Source organism: Rhyacophila brunnea, unplaced genomic scaffold (assembly GCF_057557595.1).
Source record: "Rhyacophila brunnea isolate RB1 unplaced genomic scaffold, BYU_Rbru_1.0 scaffold_20, whole genome shotgun sequence".
NCBI lineage: Eukaryota > Metazoa > Arthropoda > Insecta > Trichoptera > Rhyacophilidae > Rhyacophila > Rhyacophila brunnea.
In genome coordinates this window covers 14,294,164-14,319,593 of record NW_028232860.1, presented here as the reverse complement: position 1 = coordinate 14,319,593, position 25,430 = coordinate 14,294,164, and the positions used below count along the sequence as shown (strand labels likewise).

Genomic DNA, 25,430 nt, shown 5'->3' with positions numbered 1-25,430 from the left:
GTATGGAATAAAGTATTATAGAACAAAATACCTAGATTGTATTTTATTTTAATGAACACATACTAACTAACTTCTCATAACTTTGTATTAATTTTCGTTTGGGATCATTTCAGTTACCTAAATTAAGTTTTATTTTTCAAGAACTTTTTACATCTACTTATACCAAGATGCACAAAGTATTCTTTCGATCATGTCCGATCCTATTAGGCTCATATGGGCCTCCAAGGAGTGGAGGTTTGTATTAACAGATTTTATTTTTACGAGAAATGGATGTCAGCCACTTGCTCAACCCATTAGATCCATACCCTGACTCATACACAAATTGAAAAATAATATGTGTACTTGCCAGACCCAGGATTCGAACCTGGGACAGTCCGGCGCTTAAGCCACGCGGCCATCGTATTAGTATAAATATTAGTAATTTTCACAGAATTGTGATTTAAAAAAAACACTGAAATGGAAATAAGGAAAAAAGCTATTAGGTCGGTAGGTACTCAATATTATGTTTAATAATTTTGATATAATGTTTGAGGCTTTCAATAATAATTTTGATTTTTATTGTTTGTACCAAAGAATGCCTACTCTTCTGTTTGAAGAAGGTTTTCTTCAATATCGTTGGTTTGTAAGTACCTAATTCACGACTGTTTAATAATATTAATGCAATAAATAAAATTGAGTGCGCCTCTGCGCAAATGACAATAATGTAATGACTCATTTTTACACACTAGCCAGCACTGTAGAATAATAATTGTATGCATCCATAGGTAGGTAGGTACTATGTTATATGGGTAGGTAAGTAACTATGTGTTATGTTAGCAATGTTATCATTTGCATAATAATTTAAATGTCTTTATGCCACTAATTTTAATAGTAAACCAATATTGTACCTAGATGTATTTAAAACTCGTTAAATAACAAAAAGTGAATCGTATATAAAGTAGCCCGTCCTTAAAAAATACACTGTTTTCGGTTAATGAAATAAAATTATTAATCAAGCATACATATTTAATAATATCACGATTAAGGTTTCAAAAATGTATAAATGATTGTACATTCATAAGGCGTGGTAGGTAATCTTGTTATGTGGTGTTGTGACGTACTACAGTTTTCACAGTAACCATAGAAACTGAATTTTCTTAATTCTGTTATAAACAGTATCATGTCCTATCACAAATTTGGGTAGGTAGGTATGTACCTACCAGGTACAATGCTACCTATTCTACCTAAAAATATGCCGAGAAAGTTTATAAATGAAATAATACCGGTTTACTACTATCATTTATTTGTTTTATGCATTGTAATTTATTATTTTCATTAAATCAGATTATTTCTTAAATTATAATCAAACTATTCAGAAAAGTAAGTACATTATACAGGCATTCTTATGCATAATATACATTGCGATAATATTATAAGCAAAGAGATTGGACTCCTCTCCTCTCCTCCAATCTCTTTGATTATAAGTAAGTAGGTATATTAAAATCTTCAGATTAGGTACCTACCTACAAGTAGTTTATATGTTGATACAGAGTTTGGACGATATTTTATCTTTTGAGTCGATACCTAACTATTTCGGCTATAACACCCCAGGATGTAGAAGTTAATAATTAGGGATACAATTACGCTAGCCGGATTTTTTTTGTATTAAATATTAGTGCGGGCAACACCGCTCATGTTTTGACAGCCACGTTGCCCACATATAACATAACTTCATTTTTGATTGCATTCGATTGTTTATATTATTATTTTTTATATAATAAATCACACCTGTTTTTCATCGAATAACTTGATAACGGGCGCCGTCGGAATGACAACGTTTCTCCAGAGTAAAATCGGCGATATAGTTCATCTAAATGTCGGAGGGACACGGTAAGTGATTAGCCAAATCTTACATTTAATAATTTATTTTTATACCAAAGGGATACATAAAAATGTATCTGATTTCTTTGCCTGTGTCGCGGAATTGCACGGTCGACGGACTCGCTTTGATTAGTCGTTGTGACCGTAACACTTGAATAAATACAGATTATTATATTAACTATCAATTTTGTTAGTTAGGTATAGCTGTTAATGACTACACAAGTAAATGTTTATTTATTAGTATGGCTATTAATACAGATATTTTTGTATTAAATATGACAAAAAAACCGCTTGATAATATTAAATCCCCATGACTCGCCACGATTAATTGGACATAGTTATGCAGAAAGTAACCAGTCCACAAAAAATAAAAAAATGAGATATGATATAGATCAGATGCGAGAAGGTTTTCTCTACGTTCTGCTGAAAATAGCCAAGCCGCAAAAAAATATTCTTGAAATAAAATACTATTTACAATTTTACATACTTTACATTTTTGATATCATGTTGTTGCTAAAGCGCCATTATCTCAGCTCGACATTATTGTGGACTGTGATACATCCCTGTCACAGGCGGGTTTCTCCCGGCGTAAAATAATCATTTAGTAGTTATGAGCCGAAACGTAACCCTGACCTCTAGAAACGGCTTCATAAAACATCTAATCTGATTCCTTGCTCAACTACGTAAATATTTTTATTCATAGGTAAAGGCCTTCGTCCGGTGTGTGAAAATCACATACTGGGCGGAGGTGTAATTAAGATAAATTTTAAAATATAAATGATGATGGACGAAAGAGATAATTTTAAGACTAAATATAATATATAAATAAGTATTTAAAGGTTGTGAATTTTGCCACGCATTGCGCAACGCTAAAATCTTTGTGTGCCGGCGTCAGAGTTGGCCTCGTGATTCGCCAAATCCAAAGATCATGCAAAGATTTGGCCAATCACGAGAGCCGTTTGGTAAGTCGGCGTGGGTTCGGAGGAATTTCAAAAAAAGGGAACCCCGAGGAAAAAGTTAGTGAGCGTCCTTTGTTAAAAGTAGACGGACAGACTATAACTGTAAAAACTCAAAGGATAAACTTGTAAAACTAAAGATAAGAAAATTTAATACCAAGTTACGCACAAGAAAGACGTGGTTTTATTTAATTTCTCAAATTTAAAATTTGTGAAACCGGGGTTCTATGACACCGGAACTAGCCACTGGAACCCTGGATATCTCAACTGGCTACATTCTGCATAACTACGTTAAATTATTGTTCTTCAATTAACCCGTGGCGTGTTGATAGGTAGTTGTTGTGTATAGGACTGTAGGAAAAACATCCCGATTCACTGGTATTGTTAATATGACGTGTACTCCTAGTTTAAAAACTTTAAAACTAGGGTATAAATATTTTTTTATCATGAATTATTATAATATGGTAATGGTGCTGCAGATAACTTTTAGGCCAAATCCAACATAACCTAACCTTACCTACCCCCACCTTACCTACCCTAACCTAATCTAACCTAACCTTAGTGTGTGATAATCGAAATGTATGAAAATATACAATTTTGAACAAACAATTATTGGATCGAAAAGCATCTTCCCCGACAGAAAAAAGGTATTTAATATAATTGTCCACTTGGGATAAACTGTTTCCGCCAAAAAAAAAAAATAATAAATGGTCATGCGGTCATCTGCGACACTATAACTATTATTTTATTCAAGTATGAGATTTTCAAATGGATATGATCGAATAGAGATACATAAAAGTCTGTTAATTTATTGAATTATTAAACCAATTGAAAATTGTTTAAATTTTTCATTCAAAGGAAGATGTACATAATACATACATATTAGTGGCGAAGACCCATTACTAGACGATTATTTAGAGCCTACATTAATAAATATCTTAATATCAAGAGTAATTAACAGTATTTTGTATTTCATTAATTAATAATAGACTAAGTGCCGGCTAAATGCTCATACTTTACCACAAGCACAAACCGCTCTGTATCGGGAAGTCCGTGTGTATGGACGGGAAAACTGTAGCTCACGCAAACCGAAAAGCGCTGTAAAAGTGTTCGGTATTTTTTGCACAAACTATACTGCACAGGCAAGTCGCTGCCATCTAGCCGACACATTACAGAGAGAACTATATTCAATATAATTATTTAATAATTTTCGCAAATGTACCACCTATACATATGCATCCGTAGGCTGTTGAAATTGAGTACTCGATTTATTATCAGATTGTATTATATCGTCGGTCCCTATTAAAAAAGTCGGATCTGCAAAATGCTATTTTTCAGTACAAGCAATCAAAGATGTTTCATCAAATATCCTTTGTGACCTATTGCTTGCCATAATGAATAAAAATACGGGTTATAGAAACTTTTCTAAACGTTTATAAAAACATCCGTCTGTCCGGTGAACATAGCAGCAACTGTCAGATCCGACGCATCTTGCTCACCCACGCCCAGCCAACAATGTCGGTTGGTAAGAACCGACATTATTATTCGGACACTCTCGGTAGATTCGTCATTTTTATATCTCGAAATTTTTCAAACAACAAAAAATACTGTGATTGTGGTATAAATGTTTTAAGTGTTTAAATAATTTTTACGTAATAATCCGAAAATGACAAAATTTCAGATCCGACTTTTTTAATAGGGACCGATGATATAGTGCCACCTATTGGAATATTTTCAAAGCTGATCGGCAAATAGTATGAAACGTAAGGCTTCCGGATTGGAAGCCTTTTAAAAATGAAATAATTAAAGCTTCCTCTATGCCATTAAATCATGCATAATTTTTTTTTTTTTCATCTGTTATGGTTTGGTTTAGGCAGGCTTTATTTCAATTTTAAAAACTAACTAACCCCATTTGCAATTTGTGTTTCAACGTAAGTTCAACGTAAATAAATAGGTATGATTGACAAAGTGGACACTATTTTTTCAGATTCCATAGCCCACCTCCTTCCGAAAGTCACTCTTCGCATCAAAAATACGAACACTTTCACTTCTTTTTGGTTACATAAAAAACATTTTCTGTATGCTTTTTAATTAATGATTTTGTGCTAATCTACATATTATTTTTTTATAAAACTGTTGAATAATAAATAATACGTGAATTATTCATGCTAAACTTTCACTATATTTAATTGTTTTACTCAATTACAAAAAAGTGGCAAGTTACAATTTGTAAATTGTAAACACTGTTTGGGCATCAGTGCCATATAAGAAGGTTTTTCTTCAAAACTATTCAGGTGGCATGATAACTGATGAATATTGTGTAATTTAATATAGGTTTTCCACATCATTTCAAACACTGATGTGGGTTCCAGACTCGTTTTTCACCGCCCTACTCGGTGGAAGAATACCCAGTCTGCGGGACGAAAATGGAGCCATCTTCATCGACAGAGACCCCAAGATGTTTTCCGTCATATTGAACTACCTTCGGACAAAGGACGTGGATCTCCGTGATGTTAATATCCGGGCGCTCAGACATGAGGCGGATTATTTCGGCATCATGCCCTTGAGCAGACGTTTGGCGCTGTGTGATGAAATGACTCATTCCACATGTGGAGACGTCTTGTTCTATGGATATCTGCCTCCACCAGGTAAATCAAGGTCATCTATCTGTCTAAATTTGGGGATGCGACAAAGGGGGTAAGTATGCACTATAATGCGTAATATGAATTTGTTGAGAATTGGTGCAGGTACGTTTATCTGCTGCTGGATTCAGTCAACAGTAATTAATTTTTAGGTTATTATTTTGCCCATTTCAAGAACCACTAGTTCTTCTGGTCTTTGTGCATAATAAAATTTGCTATCATATCATGCATTTAAGTCAAATTACACAAAAAGGCACATTCGTGTCTTTGGTCCCATTGTTTGTCACGTAAATGAAATGCGCATTCATTATTGGTAATATTTGAGGACACTCATATTATTTGTGTCACTGAGTTTCAAAACCCGCTATAACACTTTTTCATTATGTTGAGAAAATCAATAAAAACTTTTTGAACTAAAAAGGTTTTTGAATGTTTCAGTAGTGTTATAGCGGTATTTGATAGACACATTGATTTTGTTTCATAAATGACAGTTAATCGTAGCGACTTTTGAAAGAGGCGATAATATTTTCATGTAGAGATTTTAATAACGAATACAACGATAAATAATATATCTTAATTATTTCAAAAAAGTGTTATAGCGGGTTTTGAAACTCAGCGACACATTTGTAGTGTTTCATGGCCTGCCTCTTTAAGAAATAAACCAAAACTATATCGACTGGTTTTCACATTTTCATCTTATTAAACTGTGTTGTAGACCAACCAGTAGGACCGTTTTATTCAGATTGTTGCTAGATTATTCTATCTTTATGAAATATTCTAGGAGAATGACAACCGTGCTGTATTAATGTTTAATGTTATCATTTCAGCGAATCTCTCGGGATCTACAGGAACCACAACAACAAACGGGCGTAGTTCACTTACTAAATCTACAAATCGGACTAATACTCAAGGCACTAGCACCGGGGAAACTTCAAATATTAATAGAACTCACTCGAGAAATTCTTCTTTAGATCTGCGTTTAGTTGGAAGGGGTGCAACACAAGAGCAAATCAGGTAACCTAACCTATCTATTTATTTGCTCTAAGTAATACAAATAAGGGAAGTCGGTTACGTTGCCTTCTGGGTGTGGCTGTAAAAAGCAGAGGCGACGGTTGGAGGTATTGTTTTTTGATTTGTGATTGGACCTAATAGGTTGAGCAGATGGCTAACACCCATTTCTCGTAAAATCAAAAATCTGTTAATACAAACCTCTACTCTGTGGAGGCCCATATGATCCTATTCGGATCGAACATGGTCAAAAGAAAAAAAGAAAGATCCTAAAAAAAGGTTAATGATCAAATTATTTGCAAATTTATTTGTAGCAATCATCGCACTTTTGCGTATTAAAGTTACAAGCGTAAAACAAGTTTTTTATACCATGAATCATCTTTATTTAGAATATTTATATGACCAATCCCAAAACATTGCAAAAAACAATAGATCATAATTACGTTCAGTATGACAAAGCGGACCGCCATCTTTCAATGTCCCCATCTACGGAACATTAATTTTTCTATTGTCAACAATTTAACCATACTAAAAATGTTTTGGAATCGTCATCCGACCATGTCCGATCCTAATAGGATCAAATGGGCCTCCACAGAGTAGAGGTTTGTATTAACAGATTTTGTTTTTTACGATAAATGGATGTCAGCCACTTGCTCAACCTATTAGGTCCATACCCTGACTCACACACAAATTGAAAAACAATGTATGTACTTGCCAGACCCAGGATTCGAACCTGGGACCCACGGCGTGATAGTCCAACGCTTAAGCCGAGCGGCCACCGTGGGCGTTGAGTGTACTATAAGTCGATTACCATTTTCTCTTTTCGGCAGATCATATTGGCCCCCACATTGTGTAGGTTATATAACATACTTTCTTTATGAGGATTGAATGTCCGAATTTAGCACATTAAAAATTGATAAGTGATTTTTGTCAGACATTAGATGCCCGCCTCTAGCACTGGTCTGTAACTTATACTAGTAATAATTCTATATAGCGAACCGGCACAAACTCGGTGATTTACATGTTTACATGAACTACATGTTTTGAAGGAAATTAGTTCATAGTATGTTAATCTTTTCAGATGTGGTAGAGGGCACTCTCGAACAGCATCCCTTGACTTAAGACATGGAACCCCGGACCCTACAAAAACATCAGTTCCAAGAACAGAAGGTATAAAAATATTGCATCAGTCGGAATCGATCCATTATCCTCCTCGTGATTCTTTTCTCTTCTCTTGGCCCTTTTTTTTTAAAATCAATATGGCGAATTTTGTGCAGCCTTTTTTGGATGTTTAGTACCACAATGTGGCCTCATTTGGTCATCGGTCATCCACTCGCCGAGTGAAATTTTATTTTAGTAGTTTGGGGACTTGTATCATATTGCACATTTGGTTTCTTGGTTTCTTTCCACCATGCACCTTTATGAGCCTCACAGTGCTGATCTAATTTTTGGATCTCTCTTGCATTGAGAGTATGTTTCACATGCATGAATAAGTATTGGTGGGATATATAATTATGCAATTACAAAATCTATGCCAGTGGTATTTAAACTTCGCGCCAAACAAAACACATTGGCACCGCAAGCTGTTTGAAATGTTTAATTATTCATGACAATATCTTAAAATGTGCAGCACATTGATGCACAAAAATTCACCTCCAGTGACGTCTCGTGTGGCTATGTGGTAATGTGTTGCTTAGGGGCAGCAAATTAAGAAAGGATTGTGAATAATACAACTTGAGAGTAGATTCCATGAAGTGGACAATTTTTTTTTAGAATGAATGAGATGAAAAACACTGCTCAAATACTTTGAGTCAACGGGATATCTCTTCTGAAAATACTATTCGAGCGTTCAAATACACTTCATAGCAATTTGGTTCTGTGAGCTACCCTATGACTCAATTTGTATTGATATTATATTTAATATGTCAATCTATGTTTATATTTATTTTAGTTAATGGATGGCCAGATCACCTCAGAGTGCAAATAATAAAGGCGCATCACAATTGGATCGTTGTTGCTTACACACATCTTGTTGTTGGATACAGGTATGTAATGTTATCTTTTATCTCTCTTAGGTCTGTCATAGACTAAACATGCAGTCCAAACGTGGATTTTCTACGGTCCATAAAAGGTTGCCCATACTAGTTTTTCGATAAAACAGTGAAACCCTGATTTTACATTTTTAAGGAAATAAGGAAAAAACGTAAATTGGGAAATTTTTTTTTAAAAAATCATACAAATTGGTTTGGATCATATTATGTCAATGTGGTCATTCACTTTTTTGATAATGTTCCTTTTCTTTTGAACCAAAGAATTTTTTTCTTTGCTGAGCCATTTGAACAGGTTTAAAAAAAAAATAAACACAAAATATCAGTTTATACAATCGAGTGTGTAACCTTGGTTTCATCTCTGCAGACGTGTCTATAAATAATAATTACAAGATAAAAAGAACTTTTTACATACAGTTTTTAAATTCTGTTGAATCATATGAACTTGACAATTCTACGTATTAATAAATACTTTTTTTGAATTTTTTTGATGAATTATCCCATCAACTTGAAAAAAAATGATCAAATGCGTAATAAAGAGAGCAATTATAAGAAATTTTCAAATATTTATTAATTGAATAACATATAAGAGATTTTTAAAACTTGTACTTGATATGTGTCGCTGAGTTTCAAAACCCACTATAACACCTTTTTGAAATAATTAAGACATATATATCGTTGGATTCATTATTAAAACCTCTACATGAAAATTTTATCGCCTCTTTCAAAAGCCGCTACGTTTAACTGTCATTTATGAAACAAAATCAATGTGTCTATCAAATCCCGCTATAACACTACTGAAACATTCAAAAACCTTTTTCGTTCAAAAAGTTTTTGTTGATTTTCTCAACATAATGAAAAAGTGTTATAGCGGGTTTAGAAACTCAGCGACACATATGAAGTAAAAAACAAACAAAAAACAAGAAAGCGAGTTTTTTTCAAAATCGTCGAACGCCATTATGCAAAAGTGCAAGCATTGAATTCGATCGAACTTTCCATACAAAACAGAATTAACTGAAAATGAATTCAATTCTGCTTTAAGATGGCTAAAAGTATTAAAAGAATGCATTGTCATCGTGGTCTGATATATTCTAAAAGTTTCAAATCTCTAGCTAGTCAGGAAGTTAGTTAAAAATCGATTGCAAGATACTGGACAAACAAGAAAATGAGCTAATAAAAACTTGGTGAAAATGGAGACATGGATCTGGAATTCATATCAATGATTGCAATGCATTGAATTGAATGTGTTAAAATAAATTGAATTTTTGATTTGAATTTTGAACAATTGCGGCAAATAAAAATATAAAACCGGGAATTAAATATACTAAACTGTGCTAAAATAAAACAATACTGCAGAAACTACACGCAAATGCGAGAAAACATGAATTCCAAGCATGGTATGGTTCCACTGTATATGAATATAATGATTGAAGAAAATCTATAAGTTGCAAATATGTACCTACGTTAGGTGGTAAAGACAAAGACTCATTCTCCTCGCCATTAATTATTACAGATTTACAAACTTAATTATCAACAATATTAAATTTATGGATTTTCATATAAATCAATTACTTAGTAAACTAATTATTACAGATGAAAATTTTTTAATTACATCATAGTACATTTGCGGACAAGTATTTTTTACCATGAGTTTTAGAAAATATTAATTTTCATCTCGACTGACTGATCTGCACCTCGGTTTAAAGTGATGGTATAGATAATTTGGCTTCAGGCACACAGGCACAAAAGTTGCATTTAGCAGGGAGACAGACAATAGCAACTCTACTATTATCAATCATTTATTTTTACACATATTTTTTCATTCAGTTCTTATTAGGTATTCATTTTTGTTTCATATCACATACTTAAAATATTTTGTGGTTATGATAATAATATTATGTCTTATAACGTCTGTTATTTCTATGAATTGATTTTTGGAATTTTTTATATCTACCAGAGTATGATTTGTATATCAATGTGGTTACCTAGGGGCGGCATGTTATATGAAAGTATGGTGAAGCTGGCTAGTATGGTGAGGCGGGCTGGTAATCAATTTGCGGCAAAATTTCCACGTTAACATTATATTATATGGGTACGTTATAATGACCAAACTAAATCCTCCGTGATGCCCTGAATTTTTTTTATCGCGTCACTATTTTTCGTAAGTCGGCTATTATTGGCCTGCTTCATTCAGTTGTATGAGAAAGCCGATTCCTTGCCCCACTTTTTATTTAATAACTCTATGATTACCTTTTTTATCCACAGATTGACTGACACCTGCGGTTGGTGTATGGTATTCCAGTCGCCAGTCCAAGAGACTCCGATTGAAAGGGTCGCTCTGAATGCTAAAATAGGAGGCGGAGAAGTAATGCTCGGAATCGCATGTGGCTCCCTCATCAAGTTATGGGCCATCGCGTCTCACATAGACCCAGTCAGAAGGACATTAGTCGGTTGGTTAAGTTCATAATCAAAATATAATTACACATTGACAATTGTCTTTGATAACTGCTCAGTAGATTTCAACGCCTCCTACGTATAAAGCCGTAACTGCAAAATTATACTTTTCAATAGTACGATTTTAATGACACCACAACGTTAATTTTTAATGCTGCAATCATAATTTTTTAGTTGATTGATATAATATATTGATTAAATTTTTTTTTTTTCGATTATCATTGTACTATATTTAAAATTATGTAATAAAAAGCAATCAAGTCAGCCAAAAATGCAGTTACGGACTTTTACGTAGGAGGTGTCGATTTGTCAGTATATTATACTGTCTCTGTTCAGTAAAAAAAATGATTTACGGTTCCAGTTACGGACTTTTACATAGAAGGGGTCGATTTGTCAGTATATTATACTGTCTTTGTTCAGTAAAAAAAAGATTTCTTATTAAGTACAGCAAAATCGCCGGTAGTTACAGTAAATTCGGCTAATGTGTAACAAAAAAGCGTCACAGTCAACTTATTTCCCAACCAATATTTCATATTATATGTACTTCAGTATCGTACTTATTGATTGCTTTCAGGAACATTCAACTTGGGAGTCAGAGTGGAACACTTGTTGTTCATTGGTCCTCAATTGGTGGCGTTGTCCAGCAACGGAGGTAGCGCAGCCGGCGCGAGCACGGGTGGGGCGAGTGGGACTCGATCGGGGAGCACGGGTGGGACGGTGAGCGGGGGAAAGGCGGGCGTATGGCACACTTCCACGCAGCACTGGCAAGTCCAGGACATTGCACCGCTCAGCTCCTTTGATACTGCCGGATCCTTCCTTCTCCTAGGCACTCTCAATGGTGCAATTAATTATATTGGTAAGATACTTCTACCATTACACTTGCCTTGCATTGCTATTATTAGGAACTGTCATAAAGTGTACTATGTGGGAATGCGAATGTAGGGATGTTAAGGGGGGACATGCTCAGCGTAGGTCAAAATGGAGCTTTTATTCTATTTTCAAAGCATGATCCTGGAAATTCCTTAAACATTGTAGATAATCTATTTATATAATTTTGAAGCCTTATTATCCTTTATATTTATTTTAAACATTTGATGACTGCATAAAGTATTTTTATTACATAAAATAGTATTCTTTTAAACCTCTCGCTCTAATGTTTTAGAATATAGTCATATTTCAGTACATGCATGTGCAGTGGTGTTAAGATTTTTTACATTTATTAATTTATAAAACCATTAGTATAATTTATGTCAACATTATTATAGTGAAATAGTTACGATAAAAAATTATATTGATAATCTCTGTGATCCCAAATTTGACAAGAATTAGGCATTTTATTATTCAAAAAATGGGCAAGATTTACACATTTGAAGATAATTCTAAAGATACTAATTATAAGCTTTGACCATTCAATTGTGATAAACATTCTACGAATAATGTTTGCTTTATAATAATTATTGACCTAAGAATAAGGTAGTGTTTTTTTGAAATACGCCATTTCTTTTGGCATTCCCCAGTAGTTAAGCTACAACATACGGCCGTAGCACATAAATTGACAAACGATAAATGAAGTAGGGAGTAAGATCATATTAACATGCGTGTTTGAACATGTACTGAACCGAATTTTTTTTTTTTTTTTTAAAACGGTACATATTAAATTAGGGAGTAAAATGATGTTAATGCGCGTGTTTGAACGTACCTAACCGAAATTTTTTTTTAACGGTACAAACAGAGCGAGAGGTTTAAAAGAATACTATTTTATGTAATGAAAATACTTTATGCAGTCATCAAATGTTTAAAATAAATATAAAGGATAATAAGGCTTCTAAATTATATAAATAGATTATCTACAACGTTTAAGGAATGTCCAGGATCATGCTTTGAAAATGCAATAAAAGCTCCATTTTGACCTACGCTGAGCAATGTCCCCCCTTAAAAGAGCTTTTCTGTTGATTCACTATTGGTATCTATACTTTCTTCGATCAGATATTAAAACCAGCAGATCTATTCCAACATAACACAACTCTGTAATCATGAAAGATTGTGATTGGAATACAATCGTTAAGTATCTTGGTGTTATGAAATATCAAAAATAACGTTTGTTAACATCGTCTGCTGATCTCATCAATTAGAATGATAAGCCTGATACCCTATTATGCACAATATTTTCAATGAATTCGCAAAAGGTAGGCACAAGTCTACACGTCCGATTTAAAGGTACGTCTAACACGTGTTACCAGATATTTTTGATAACAATGGTGTTATCTCTGATCTGGAAATATAACGAAAAGGTGTTATATTATTGGAATAGATCAGTATGTATTTTTTTGGGCGGGTTGTTGACAAAATTATATTTGTAATGGATTTTTATATAATATTCAGTCTAGGCATCTATCATTTGAAATGGTATTTCAACTTCTATTTTGGTTATAAACCCAATTAAGTAAGGGCGAAACACTATGTAATCTATCTTCTAGCAAACATTTTTTCATTCTGCCCAACAATATTTTCTCTTTTACTTTTAAACATTTTAGTCTATTGATTATTAGACACTCTGGTCAATCAATAATAGTTTTTTGACACAGCCAAATCATCTACCTTGTCAAATTATTTGCATATTACTATATTAAAACGATTATTTTTATTCTAGATATGCAAAAGTTCCCTCTGCGTATGAAAGACAACGATTTACTAGTTACGCAGCTTTATAGAGATCCAAATCACGAACCAATCACTGCAATATCGGTCTACCTAACTCCTAAAACTAGTAAGTAACATAATCAACAGTAAGTTCAATGTCTAAAATTTTCCATGTTTGCCGAACCGATTGTTACTCCTTTCTGACCCTTGCATGATTATTATTCTATAAATGAAATATTTCTCTGAAGTCTGCGGAAGCCAGTGTTTGGCCTGATGAAATAGACAATACATTCTAATAATGCGATCATGGTCTATGTTTTTACTCAATGAAAGTATTCTGACAATTCAACACAAATATGTGCAAGGTTCCAAAAACTGTTAAAAAGCCTAAAATATACTCAGTACAGACAGAAAGGGTTTTTTTATTATTAATTCAGATAAAAGAAACTGACCCACTGTTGAAAATGTATCTAATCTAATGACAATTAATTTGATGAACCTTATATTTTTTTGTTTTGGGGGTGAATCAGTTGTTGAAAATCTCGTATCCCACCTTCAACATTCGAACGTGGATCATTTGGTCCTCCATAGTGGAGGTTGTATTAACAGATATTTTTAACGAGAAATGGATTCTAGCCATTTGCTCAACCTATTACAGTAAAACCTCGTTAATAAGAACACGGATAATTCTAAATTTTCATGAAAAAAAAGTCCCCTGAACATTATTTTCATAGGTCACAATTAAAAAAGTCGGATCTGCAAAATGCTACTTTTCAGTACGAGCAATCAAAGATGTTTTTATCCATAAAATCGTTAATTAATGAAATATTGTTACCAAATTTGGCAAAAACACTTATTTTTAGGTGGTTCAAATATATATATTAAAATTTTTGAGAATTACTTATAAAAACTCGAGAAAAGTCACATGCGACATTTTTAACTGGAATAAATTAAGTAATTTTGTCAGAAGTGTCAGTTATGACAATTTTAATGGGACTATGTTAAAATTAATATGTCGAATGTGTCAGTTCCGACTATTTTAACTGAAATTTGATGAAAATTTTATGTCGGATCTGTCGAATAAAGCAATTCCAAGTACTTAATTTAAAGAATGTATGTATAAAATCGAAATCACAGATAGATATAAAAGTAGCTACTTACAAAAAAGAAAACATAATCATAAAATTTACATTATAAACATAAAAAATATACCTTATAAAATGATAAAAACTGGACATTGTTGTAGCTTAATAAAATTCCTATATATTTAGGTATTTTTTTCAACTTAAAAATCCCCAAAAACTATAGTTGGTAATAGTTAACTTTGTTTTTTGTCACTATTACTATCAATGATATCCTCCGCTTGTATTTTTTAGAATCTTTCAATATGGGCGAGCTCAATGTAAAAGTTGTGATATTTTTCTGGAATAAGATTACTCTTACACATATCTTGCAAATCTTTATACTTATAGTAACTGACAGGAAGTGAGCCATCATAAGCTTCCTTCGGATCAAATTCTCTTGAAAATCTGAAAGTGTTTCGTGTTGCACATCTTAGCATAACTATATCTTTTACAGGTTCACTTAAATCATATTTATACTCAATCGTGTCGCATTGTTGTGCATTTTCCTTTAGTTCTGTTACACGAGTCAATTACATAAATTCACGAAGTATTTTTTGTCCAATTTTTGTTTGCGAGTAATGATTTAAAATCCTATAGGTACATCATTGTAAAGACTTTTTTTACTATGTATGGTTCACCTTCAGCTTTTGCCCAACGGATTAAGCAATACCTACCACTTCTCAGGAACATACAAACATTTTGCGATCACTAGCTCTTTCAATGGTTGAGTGGACGCTGTCATTCTCATTCTGAGTGTGGTCCTTTTCCATAAATCTATGAGTAATGGTGACATTGAACTTCTTGGCTGCAAGCATATAATGGGTAAATACGATGCGGTTTCTATTCTGACCACCGCAATTATTGTCGGACCTAAATCTAAATTCTTTTACACCGATAAATAATGCGGTTCTTTTATAAAATTGTACAGACAAGTTACTAGAAACCTCATTTGCTCCCCGTTTTGCAATTACTTCGTGCCACATATAAAAAGTTCCGATTTTCATTGCCATATTATACACAGTAACATTTAAAGTTGGTAATTTTCGTTTGTAATGAAAAATATGTCATACTTCCCCATGAAGAGTCGTTAGTACTTTTTGAAAGTCAAATATAACGATTACAATACTTATAGTCTGTAAAGCCTCGTTTTTATCTTCATTTTTAAGTGTGCGATGTGCCTCCCTAAGGGATAAATGTTTTCCCTGTCTTTTTTGTCTTCGTCTGTTGGACCGGTCTTGACCGAAAATGCATGACAAAAGCAATCTTTTTTTGGCCGGTGAAATGCTATATTGAACTTTTCATTTACAATATCTCTGTATTACCCTTTGGTTAGTGACTTGTTAGAATATTTATTCAGATAAAACTACTCTCGATATAAATTGAACATTCAAGAGTCACAAACAGTTTACGTGATCGCATATGCCTTTCACCATCTCGTTATCTATGATGGTTTTTTATGATCGTATTTACCACGTTGATCAGGCTCAATATTATTATCTCCATCATATTTTTTCCAAGCAGTGCTTATTATAGTACGTTTTCCAGATGAAATAGTATTCAGAAACATAGTCTTACAAAATATTTCTTTTTCTTATCCTCAATAGGCAGATAATAAACAAATGTATTTCGACGATCATGCTTGGTGACTTCAGTTGTTTGACGACGCTTCAGAATTTTCTCGGTATATTTTACGTCTAGAGACCAAATTTTGTGAAAAATGTGTAAGCTTTGCTCTTCAGAAAAAAAAATCAAAGCACTTCAGTCAGCATTTTGGCATGGATTCTTTAAACATTTTTCACTAGCTGAAAAATAAAAATAGTCATTCTTAACGATATACTAAACAAAATAATGAAGAATAATATGTAAATTAGCCATTTTATAGATATTGCCCGTAACCCTCAAAAATTAGTTTAAACATTTTATTAAAAAAATAATTTAATCAAGGAACATTGTCGGTACTACAATAATTTTAAAACACCAGACCCATTAAAACTGTCGGTTCTACCACTTAACACAAAACAAAATTGTTGATGTACAGTGAAAATAGTCGGTTGTACCACTTATGACATTAGGCATTAAGTTTTGTCCAATTAAAAACGTCGGATGTCCCACATCAGACAGAGATCTTATTAAAATGTAGGTTAAAATAGTCATATCTTCCACAACCAACATTATTACTTGGAAACACCTAGTTGTGAACTATTTTTAGTAAATGTAAAAATATGACAATTATAAAATATCCACTTATTTAATTTTATAAGAATGCCAGTTAAAAATAATATTTTAGTAATATTTTACTTAACCTACCTTTCCTGTCAAAATGACCGTTGAGATTTGAATTTTCAGTGATCATTTCTTTCTTTTTCTCCAGGAATTTGTCACTATACTTTGAGCCTAAAGCATTCTTTAATATCCTTTTTGACCTATTGCTTGCCATGATGAATAAAAATACGGATTATAAAAACTTTTCTAAACTTTTATAAAAATATTCATCGTACGCATCTTGCTCACCCGCGCCCAGCCAACAATGTCGGTTAGTAAGAACCGACATTGTTATTCGGACACTGTCGGTAGATCTGTCATTTTTAACTTGAGTATCTCGGAATTTTTCAAACAAACAAAAAAAACTGTGATTGTGGTATAAATGTTTAAAGTGTTTAAATAACTTTTACGTAATAATCCTAAAATGACAAAAATTCAGATCCGACTTTTTTAATTGGGACCGACGATATGAAATCATACCTTTAATTCGAAGTTCGAGTCCTGGAAAATTGTGACAGACTTTTCTTAAAACATCATAAATTACTTATTTTAAGAAGGTAATAAAAATAATCATGACATTTTATGACCCATTAATACACATGGAACCAGAAATTTGGTAGGCACATTTATGATCATAAACGATATTAATGAAAATCAAAAATATTTTATATTTTTCCTCCATACATTTCATAATCCGTAATTCGAATTTTTCTTCGATTTTCGGTCCCGTGGAATTCGTATTAACGAGGTTTTACTGTATTATATTTAATATGCTAATATTGCAGGAATCTGCGGCAATTGGATAGAAATAGCTTACGGTACGAGGGGAGGATCAGTCCGCGTGATTGTGCAACATCCTGAAACAGTCGGTCATGGCCCACAACTGTTTCAAACGTTCACCGTTCACCAGAGTCCAGTCATCAAGGTAATTGTAGTTGAATATACCTTCGTCATTATAGATTTATTTCTAACGGCCTTGAATATACAAATTCGACACAGTCATAACTCATCAACTCGGTTAATGTAATGTAATTTAAATTTGAAAAAATAGGTACATGTAACTTAATACACTGATGCGCATGTTGTAGATTGAAAAAGAAATTTTGTGTTTTTAAGTAAATTGCAAGCGGCGGGGCATGTTTCTCACTTTCAGCTAATTCTGTCAAATATACCCCAACAGATAACACAATAAAGGAGACCAAGAACCATAACACCTTTTTTATGAGAGTTTGTGATACACCGTTGCAACAATAGATCTATGGTGCATCCAATATTTCTATAGATTTTTTTTCTTATAAACCAATACAAAATCACTGTAGACGTTTCCTCTATGCCTTTTAACTGTAGGACAGGTGTCGACGTTATGTAAAAATAATTTTGAGCCATATGCACAGTTGACAGTTTACCAAAACAATATATAACATTGTTTTTGACAATCTTAAGTCCTGCCATATAAATTGAATAGTTAATGATAGACTTGAAATTATTTAGGGGTTGCTTTATTTGAATAATTGCACGCCCCGTGGATACAGTGTTCCTACCATTTCTTTTATATATTATTAAAATGGCAACACCCTCTTCGTATTCATTATTTATAAATATTGTGTATATGTTGGTGTTTGCATAGATAATCGGTACTCGATACAATACATATTTATTTGACACCTGTCAATTCTGTTTCGATTTCTCCATTAGGGACTCCCCTAATGGGTTATACATTAAACGCACAAGCCAACTGACTAAGCATACAGCATGGGTTGATATTGAGTGATCTGGCAAGCAATTCTTTTGGCTTTTTAGATGTGATGACATATCGATTTTCTGTGTGCTTCTAAGTATTCTTTGAAGTATGTCCTCTTGTGCCCACTTATAGTTTGTATTTTTTTCAGGTGTCATTATCGGAGAAATACTTAGTGTCTGTGTGCAGTGAATATAATCATGTTAGATCATGGGGCGTGACAAGATTCCGAGGCATGATCTCTACTCAACCTGGAACAACTCCCGAAGCTTCGTTTAAAGTTCTCGCCCTCGACCCGAGCGATTCTAATGTCATCTCTGCTAACGATTGTGGTAATGATTTTCGAAGTGAACTTTTTTATGTGCGCTAAATGAAAATTAGTGGAAGAGTGAATCCCGCTGCGTCAAAGATTACTCGACATACGTCATGGATATACGCGATGTCATGTCGGTAGTTTGCGTACTTGCTTCTCAATCAGGCCTTTTTAAATTGTATGTCAATGAATGTAATCATTCGTCTTTATTTTTTAACTACAATGTTGTCAGGATATTAATCGAAGTGTGTTAACTGATTTCAGGACCGTACGGTGAACAGGATGAAGAACAAATATTCGTACAGAAAGTGGTTCCAGAAACAGACACACTGTATGTACGTCTAGCTTCTAACGGGAAGAGGTAATTTTATTTTGATTTGACTACGTTATGCATGACCATGATAATATATCATACATAATTCGGAAACACCTCAAAAATACATATATTAGAAAAAATCTTGAAAGCAATACAGGTGTCAGACGGGACTCGAACCCGTATCCATCAGGTTCTGGCCAATGTGCTTTACCAATTTAGCCACCTACACAATACCTAATTATGACATAATTAACTAATTGCTATGTAACTGAAGTGCTTATCAAATTTTGTTCATATTAGCAACCGCATTTTCTGGTTTTCAATGAAGGTACCAATGAAAGGTACTTTCATCGATTCCTAGCCGGTGTCAGGATGTCTCCAAATTTTAGTTTTAAAGTATTTCAACTTGCTAATGATTTTAATTTATTTTTTTATCTAACAAATAATTCACAAGATTTAAGAATGGAACATTCTTTGTTGACCATACATAATTCGGAAACATATTGCACAATATGCATCAGAAAAAATCTTAAAAAAAATATAGGCTGAAATAATAATAATATTAATTTCATATTCCACAAATTAGTTTTAATTAGCTAATACCATTATGAAGACTGGACGAGGATAGTCTTGATAATGGTGTTACAACTGAAATAGCTATTGACTAATTTGTGGAATCTTATAGTTACAGTTGACAACCGGAATTACCAGAGTAAATCGTAAAATCTATTCGCTGGATAATGAATTACCTCTTGATATGATTCTTATCCAATTTCAATGCATATGGTAAAAATTTACAGGTTACAACAGGAAATGAGTCTTCCATAAAAATATAATAATAATAGTAGATTAATACCACAACCTGGCTTGCCTGTTCTTCAAGCCAACCGGATTCCGGCGTCCTGGAAGGCTGCTAAATACTATCTATAGAGTGTATACGGCGGAACTATGGGATGCTGGTATGACCTGTAACGTTTCAAGAAGACTGACTAGCGACAGGGATTCTTGGAAGGGATGCGTGGTGTCCATATGCTCCAACTAATGGGCAGATATGGCTGAAGAAGGAAAAGGAGGAAATTTATGTCTTCACACTCTTAAAACAAAGCTGTGTATTTATAACTAGATAATTAAACATTATGTATATTTGTTGCAGAGTTTGCGTAGTGCGTTCGGTGGACGGGTCGGTAGTTTCCTGCTTCATGGTGATGGAATGCGAAGGGGCCTTACGACCGAGAAGGTTGCTTCTCACCGGTCACTGCTCCGGAGCGACCCACATGTGGGACCTCACTACGGCTCTCGATAGAGCCAATAATCCCAACAAAGGTATGTTGTTGAATTTGTCCCCTTCTATTTCAAAACTAATTTCTAAATTCATTTAGAAATCATTACGATCCATCTCGACTAATAAACCAACCAAAAAAAATCCAACTCGAATAAAAAAAATGGGAAACACCTTTAAAACTCATGTATTAGAAAAAATCTTGGACTTAAAACGATTTCAACGTACATCTTTCGTTTTTAATGTGTGTTTGATACAATATGTTAGGTGTATGGCCGACAAGCAATCCCTGTAAAAGAAAGATTGTTATTATGCCCATATGCTCAGTTTTGGAGCGAAATTCTCAATATTATTAATTTTGTTTCAAAGATCACATAAGCGTTGCTGCAAATTTCAGTTGTGGCTTATTATATATATAATATATATTATTTTTAATTATAATTATTTCTTATTGAAGACCGAAACTACTCATGATTTAAGAATATATGTTGCATTCTTTACTAAAAACACATGCTATCTTCTTAATTCTTGTACATAGTCTGTTTTGAAAGGTGCATACTGGGCATAGCAGTGGCGAAGGGTGGTGGTAGACTGTTAAGATCCGACATAAATAGTGCACACTAAACTTTGTCAGTCATACTTATTTGTATTAGTACTTGAAAACTAACTACACAAAACTGAGAAAAATGGAATCAGGTTGGAGAGTCCTTCGTATGACCGCGGATTGATCCAGGTTGATGACAATGGTGTTTTAATATGACAAGAATCTTTTGTTTATTTTTCAGATATTGAACCTTCGACCGGCGGCCCCAGCCCTGACGAGCTGGTACGACTGGTGGAGCATTGCGATCTTCACTGCACGGCCCCACCGTCTCCTCACCGACCAATCATTTGAAATTCCCCCACCACCAATTTGTACAGATGCTGCTCGTTGATTTTACTCAATTTTTAAACAATCTAAAAAGTCTATAGGATTCTAAAAAGATATATCTAAAGATCGTTACATAAGAATCTATATATTTTTGTTTCATCTACTTATTTTCATAACGTCAGGTTCTGGTGCAAGGTCATATCTGAAAGAAACTGCAATTAAATTTTAATTAAACACAGTTTATTCAATAAATGCGTGAATTGATTTTTCTATAATTCAAGGTTTGTGAGCCAAAATGACATGTATGGCTTATTTTTTTGAAAATTAATTATTTATGAGGTTAAATTGTTTAGTTCCAAAAATGCATCCACAATAGTTATTCATGATGCATTTTTTAATAGGGTAATAATTTATTAGTGTCAAATATATTATAACAATAAAATTCGTATTTCAGATTATTCTCCTGTAATGTTGCAAAAATGGTCTATTTGAAGAATTGCATGCATCATGGATAGAGTTTCCCTGGCATTTGGACAATACCATTTGAATTGCAAGTTTGAACACTATCTCAGTTGATACATGTGTCTTTCGTGTTTGGTGAGATAATTGGTACTAATTACAAATTTTCTTTCTCAGAAAGGAGTAAACAACCTTTAATATTATATTTATTCGACAGCTGTTACTTGTCATGTGTTATGTGCCTGAAAATTGCCTACATAACTTCTAAGCCCACTTATTTACATAGGTACAATATGACTATGCATAGGGCTCTAATTGTGTGAACTGAGTACGACAAAAAGTCAAGCATTTTGCAAAGCATTGCAATTCAGATATACTATAAAATGACACACTACTTCAGATACGAACTTGCAGTGAAACTGACTATGTTATATTTTACATTCAGTGTTGCCAAATAATTATTTATTTTATACCTACATTAATTAATATTATTCCATCAATTCAAACGTATTTTGGGTAGTAGCAATATTATGACGTCTGAAACTCACAGCTTATACATGTTGACTGCTGACATTTGGAGGCAGCTTGCTATGGCGATTAATACTAATCAAAATATTGACATATCAACTTAAATCAAATATTTTTATACGGCAATGAAAACCCTTCGCTATGACAGAATCACTCGTTAAGCACCTATCTCATTAAATAATAGTCATCGCTTGTTATGTTTGAACATGAAATGCATGCAATGTGAAGGACATTTTATATGATAGAATAATTACTAGAGTGAATATCTCGTCTCTTTCTATAAGTAAAATGTATAAGCAAGAACAAATTGTTAATTCGTATAGTCTTAACAAAGGAGTTAAAGCAAATTAATAGTATTAAATTCCACTAAACTGTTTTTTTAATCAGTGGATTTTATTCTCATATACATAATATTGACTTTAGATAGAAAAAAGGGCATAACCCTCAGTTTTTTGAAAATACTTTTTAGTGCATAATAACATTGTACCTAAATACACGTTGTGTCCAAAGGATGTAAGCTGCAAATGCTGATTATCTAAATTTAGCTGGAAATTAAAAAAAAAAAAGAAGGAAGTGACATGGGAGAAACAACTTAACCAACATTCTTGTTATTTTTTTTTTTAATGAAGTCAATAATTAATATCAGATTCCGACCATGTCCGATCCTGATAGGATCATATGGGCCTCCACAGAGTGGAGGTTTGTATTGACAGATTTTGTTTTTTACGAGAAATGGATGTCAGCCACTTGCTCAACCTATTAGGTCCATACCCTGACACACACATTGAAAAACAATATGTGTACTTGCCAGACCCAGAATTCGAACCTGAGACCCACGACTTTATAGTCCAACGCTTATGCCGCGCGGCATTAGAAATATAAAAACCAAATTATTAATTATCATGCACTTCAAACCATAACAAAAACGTTTTTGTGCCACCTGTAAAATTTGATTTGTGTGGATTATGCCCTTTTTCCTTTCCACAGTTGAATGTAATTAATATTTTGCTCTAGGTATTAAACTATTAAATATCTTTGATAATGAAAGATCTTTATTCAAATGTTTTATAATTTTTTTTTAAGAGCATTCTTTTATTAAATACGAGTGACATACACTGCGTAAAATATTTTATGAAAGTTAAGTTTAAAAAATAGACAACGAATAATATGTGTGTTAGCTTGTATTGTAATCTGGGTGACAACTATACAGGATGTATTATTTTTTTGTATTTTACAATCAACAATTTTGTTAACTTCTTTCTGTCTTGCATTTTGAAACAAGCTATCAAACGGTATTGCCGTGTTCACTGTATTTTCAGTAGTAGATATGTTTGTAGGTCTGTACAATATCACTTGTATGTAATGAGGTTAGGAATATGTAAATTTAACAATGTTGTATGGAAACAGGTTGAGTTTATTCTAGAATCTCTTAGATCTTTAAGGATGCATTTATAAAATATTTACTACCGTAATGGTATGCACTGATAGAATTATTTCTATATGGAGGAGGTAGGTTAGAAAATGTACATAATTGAAGAGGAAAATGTGAAGTGTAACCACACCACTAAACAATATAATTATGTAATACATGTGAACGACACAATACTGTCATTTAGACCAGTGCTTCTCAAACCTTTTCATACCACGGCCCCCAAAATCTGTAAAAAATAATTCCCGGCCCACTCCGCCGAAAAATAAATTATTTTAGTAATAAAAAGTTTTATTTGGCATTATTGCTATACACAATAAAATAAGAAAAATTGACCTATACGTGAAGCCTGCAAAAACAATTTAATTAGAGGAATGTGGTTGCATGTTCTTGCATAAAGGTTCAAATAGACTATATGACGATCGGGCACATATATGCTAAGAGCGTTTTAGTGTCTATGATCAAATCTATGCCATTCCGACATTTATACATACATATTGTATGACAGCTATGACATCGTATTTACACTCTGTGACACAGGACGCCAACATAAGAAACGGGTTTTTCGACATATATATGACCGATCGTCATAGAGTGTATTTGAAGCATAACAAATCAATAATAGGTTCAATGTTAGAAATGGTAATTTGCAGGAAATCTTCTAAGTCTCTGTTGAAAAGCATCTGTGCTTATTACCACGTTTTTATTAGCTCGTATTCTTATTTGTCCAATACAAATCTTGCAATCGATTTTTAACTAACTTCCCGACTAGATAGACATTTGAAACTTTTAGAATATATCAGAACACAATGACAATGCATTCTTTTAATACTTTCAGCCATCTTTAAGCAGAATTGAATTCATTTTCAATTAATTCTGTTTTGTATGGAAAGTTATTTCAAAAAAAATTCATAAAAAGTAAAACACTATTATTGGTTGCTAAGGGGGTCCTAGCAACTAAATTATTAATATATACATGCGTTACTATGAAAATCAATATGAAATGTCAAAATGACATTTCAGTATTCTATATTTCTATCAAGTACAAAAAAAAGTATTTATTAATATATAGAATTGTCAAGTTTGTATGATTCAACAGAAAATTTAAAAACGTGGTATATAAAAAGTTCTTTTTATTATGGCTAATCATAAAATTGGTGTGTGTAGGCAAAAGGAATTATGGGTAAAATCTTGCTTTTGCAAAAACAGATATTGCTGATGTCGGCACTTATCCAAAATTTTGAAGAACTTTTTCATTAATATCAATTCTTCTTGAACTGCCCATGTAATATGATCATATTTTAAAGATTTAGCAAATTCTACAATCGTCTCAAGTGAAAAGATGATACATGCACTTTCGGTCAATATAAATATTCGAATAAAATTTTTGTATATATTCTTATCAGACAAATTTAAATATATACATACAATTCATTAATAAATATTTGTAGTTCCACTACAACCCATGAGTTTGGGAAGTACTGATCTAGGCGGTTGAACCTG

The 25,430-nt window shown here is 33.0% G+C and overlaps 1 protein-coding gene across 1 annotated transcript; it reads left to right on the top strand.

Moving 5' to 3' along the window:
* The first annotated feature begins 1,653 nt into the window (after positions 1-1,653).
* On the top strand, positions 1,654-24,973 carry LOC147071246 (BTB/POZ domain-containing protein KCTD3). Its single transcript, XM_085948047.1, has 14 exons — positions 1,654-1,869; positions 5,151-5,464; positions 6,286-6,472; positions 7,548-7,636; positions 8,418-8,511; positions 10,780-10,964; positions 11,543-11,824; positions 13,619-13,735; positions 17,780-17,919; positions 18,884-19,064; positions 19,310-19,406; positions 20,515-20,684; positions 21,426-24,319; positions 24,534-24,973. The coding sequence occupies exons 1-13, from the start codon at positions 1,808-1,810 to the stop codon at positions 21,533-21,535; spliced, it is 2,028 nt and encodes a 675-aa protein (XP_085804173.1). The 5' UTR covers positions 1,654-1,807; the 3' UTR covers positions 21,536-24,319; positions 24,534-24,973.
* The last annotated feature ends 457 nt before the right edge of the window (positions 24,974-25,430 follow it).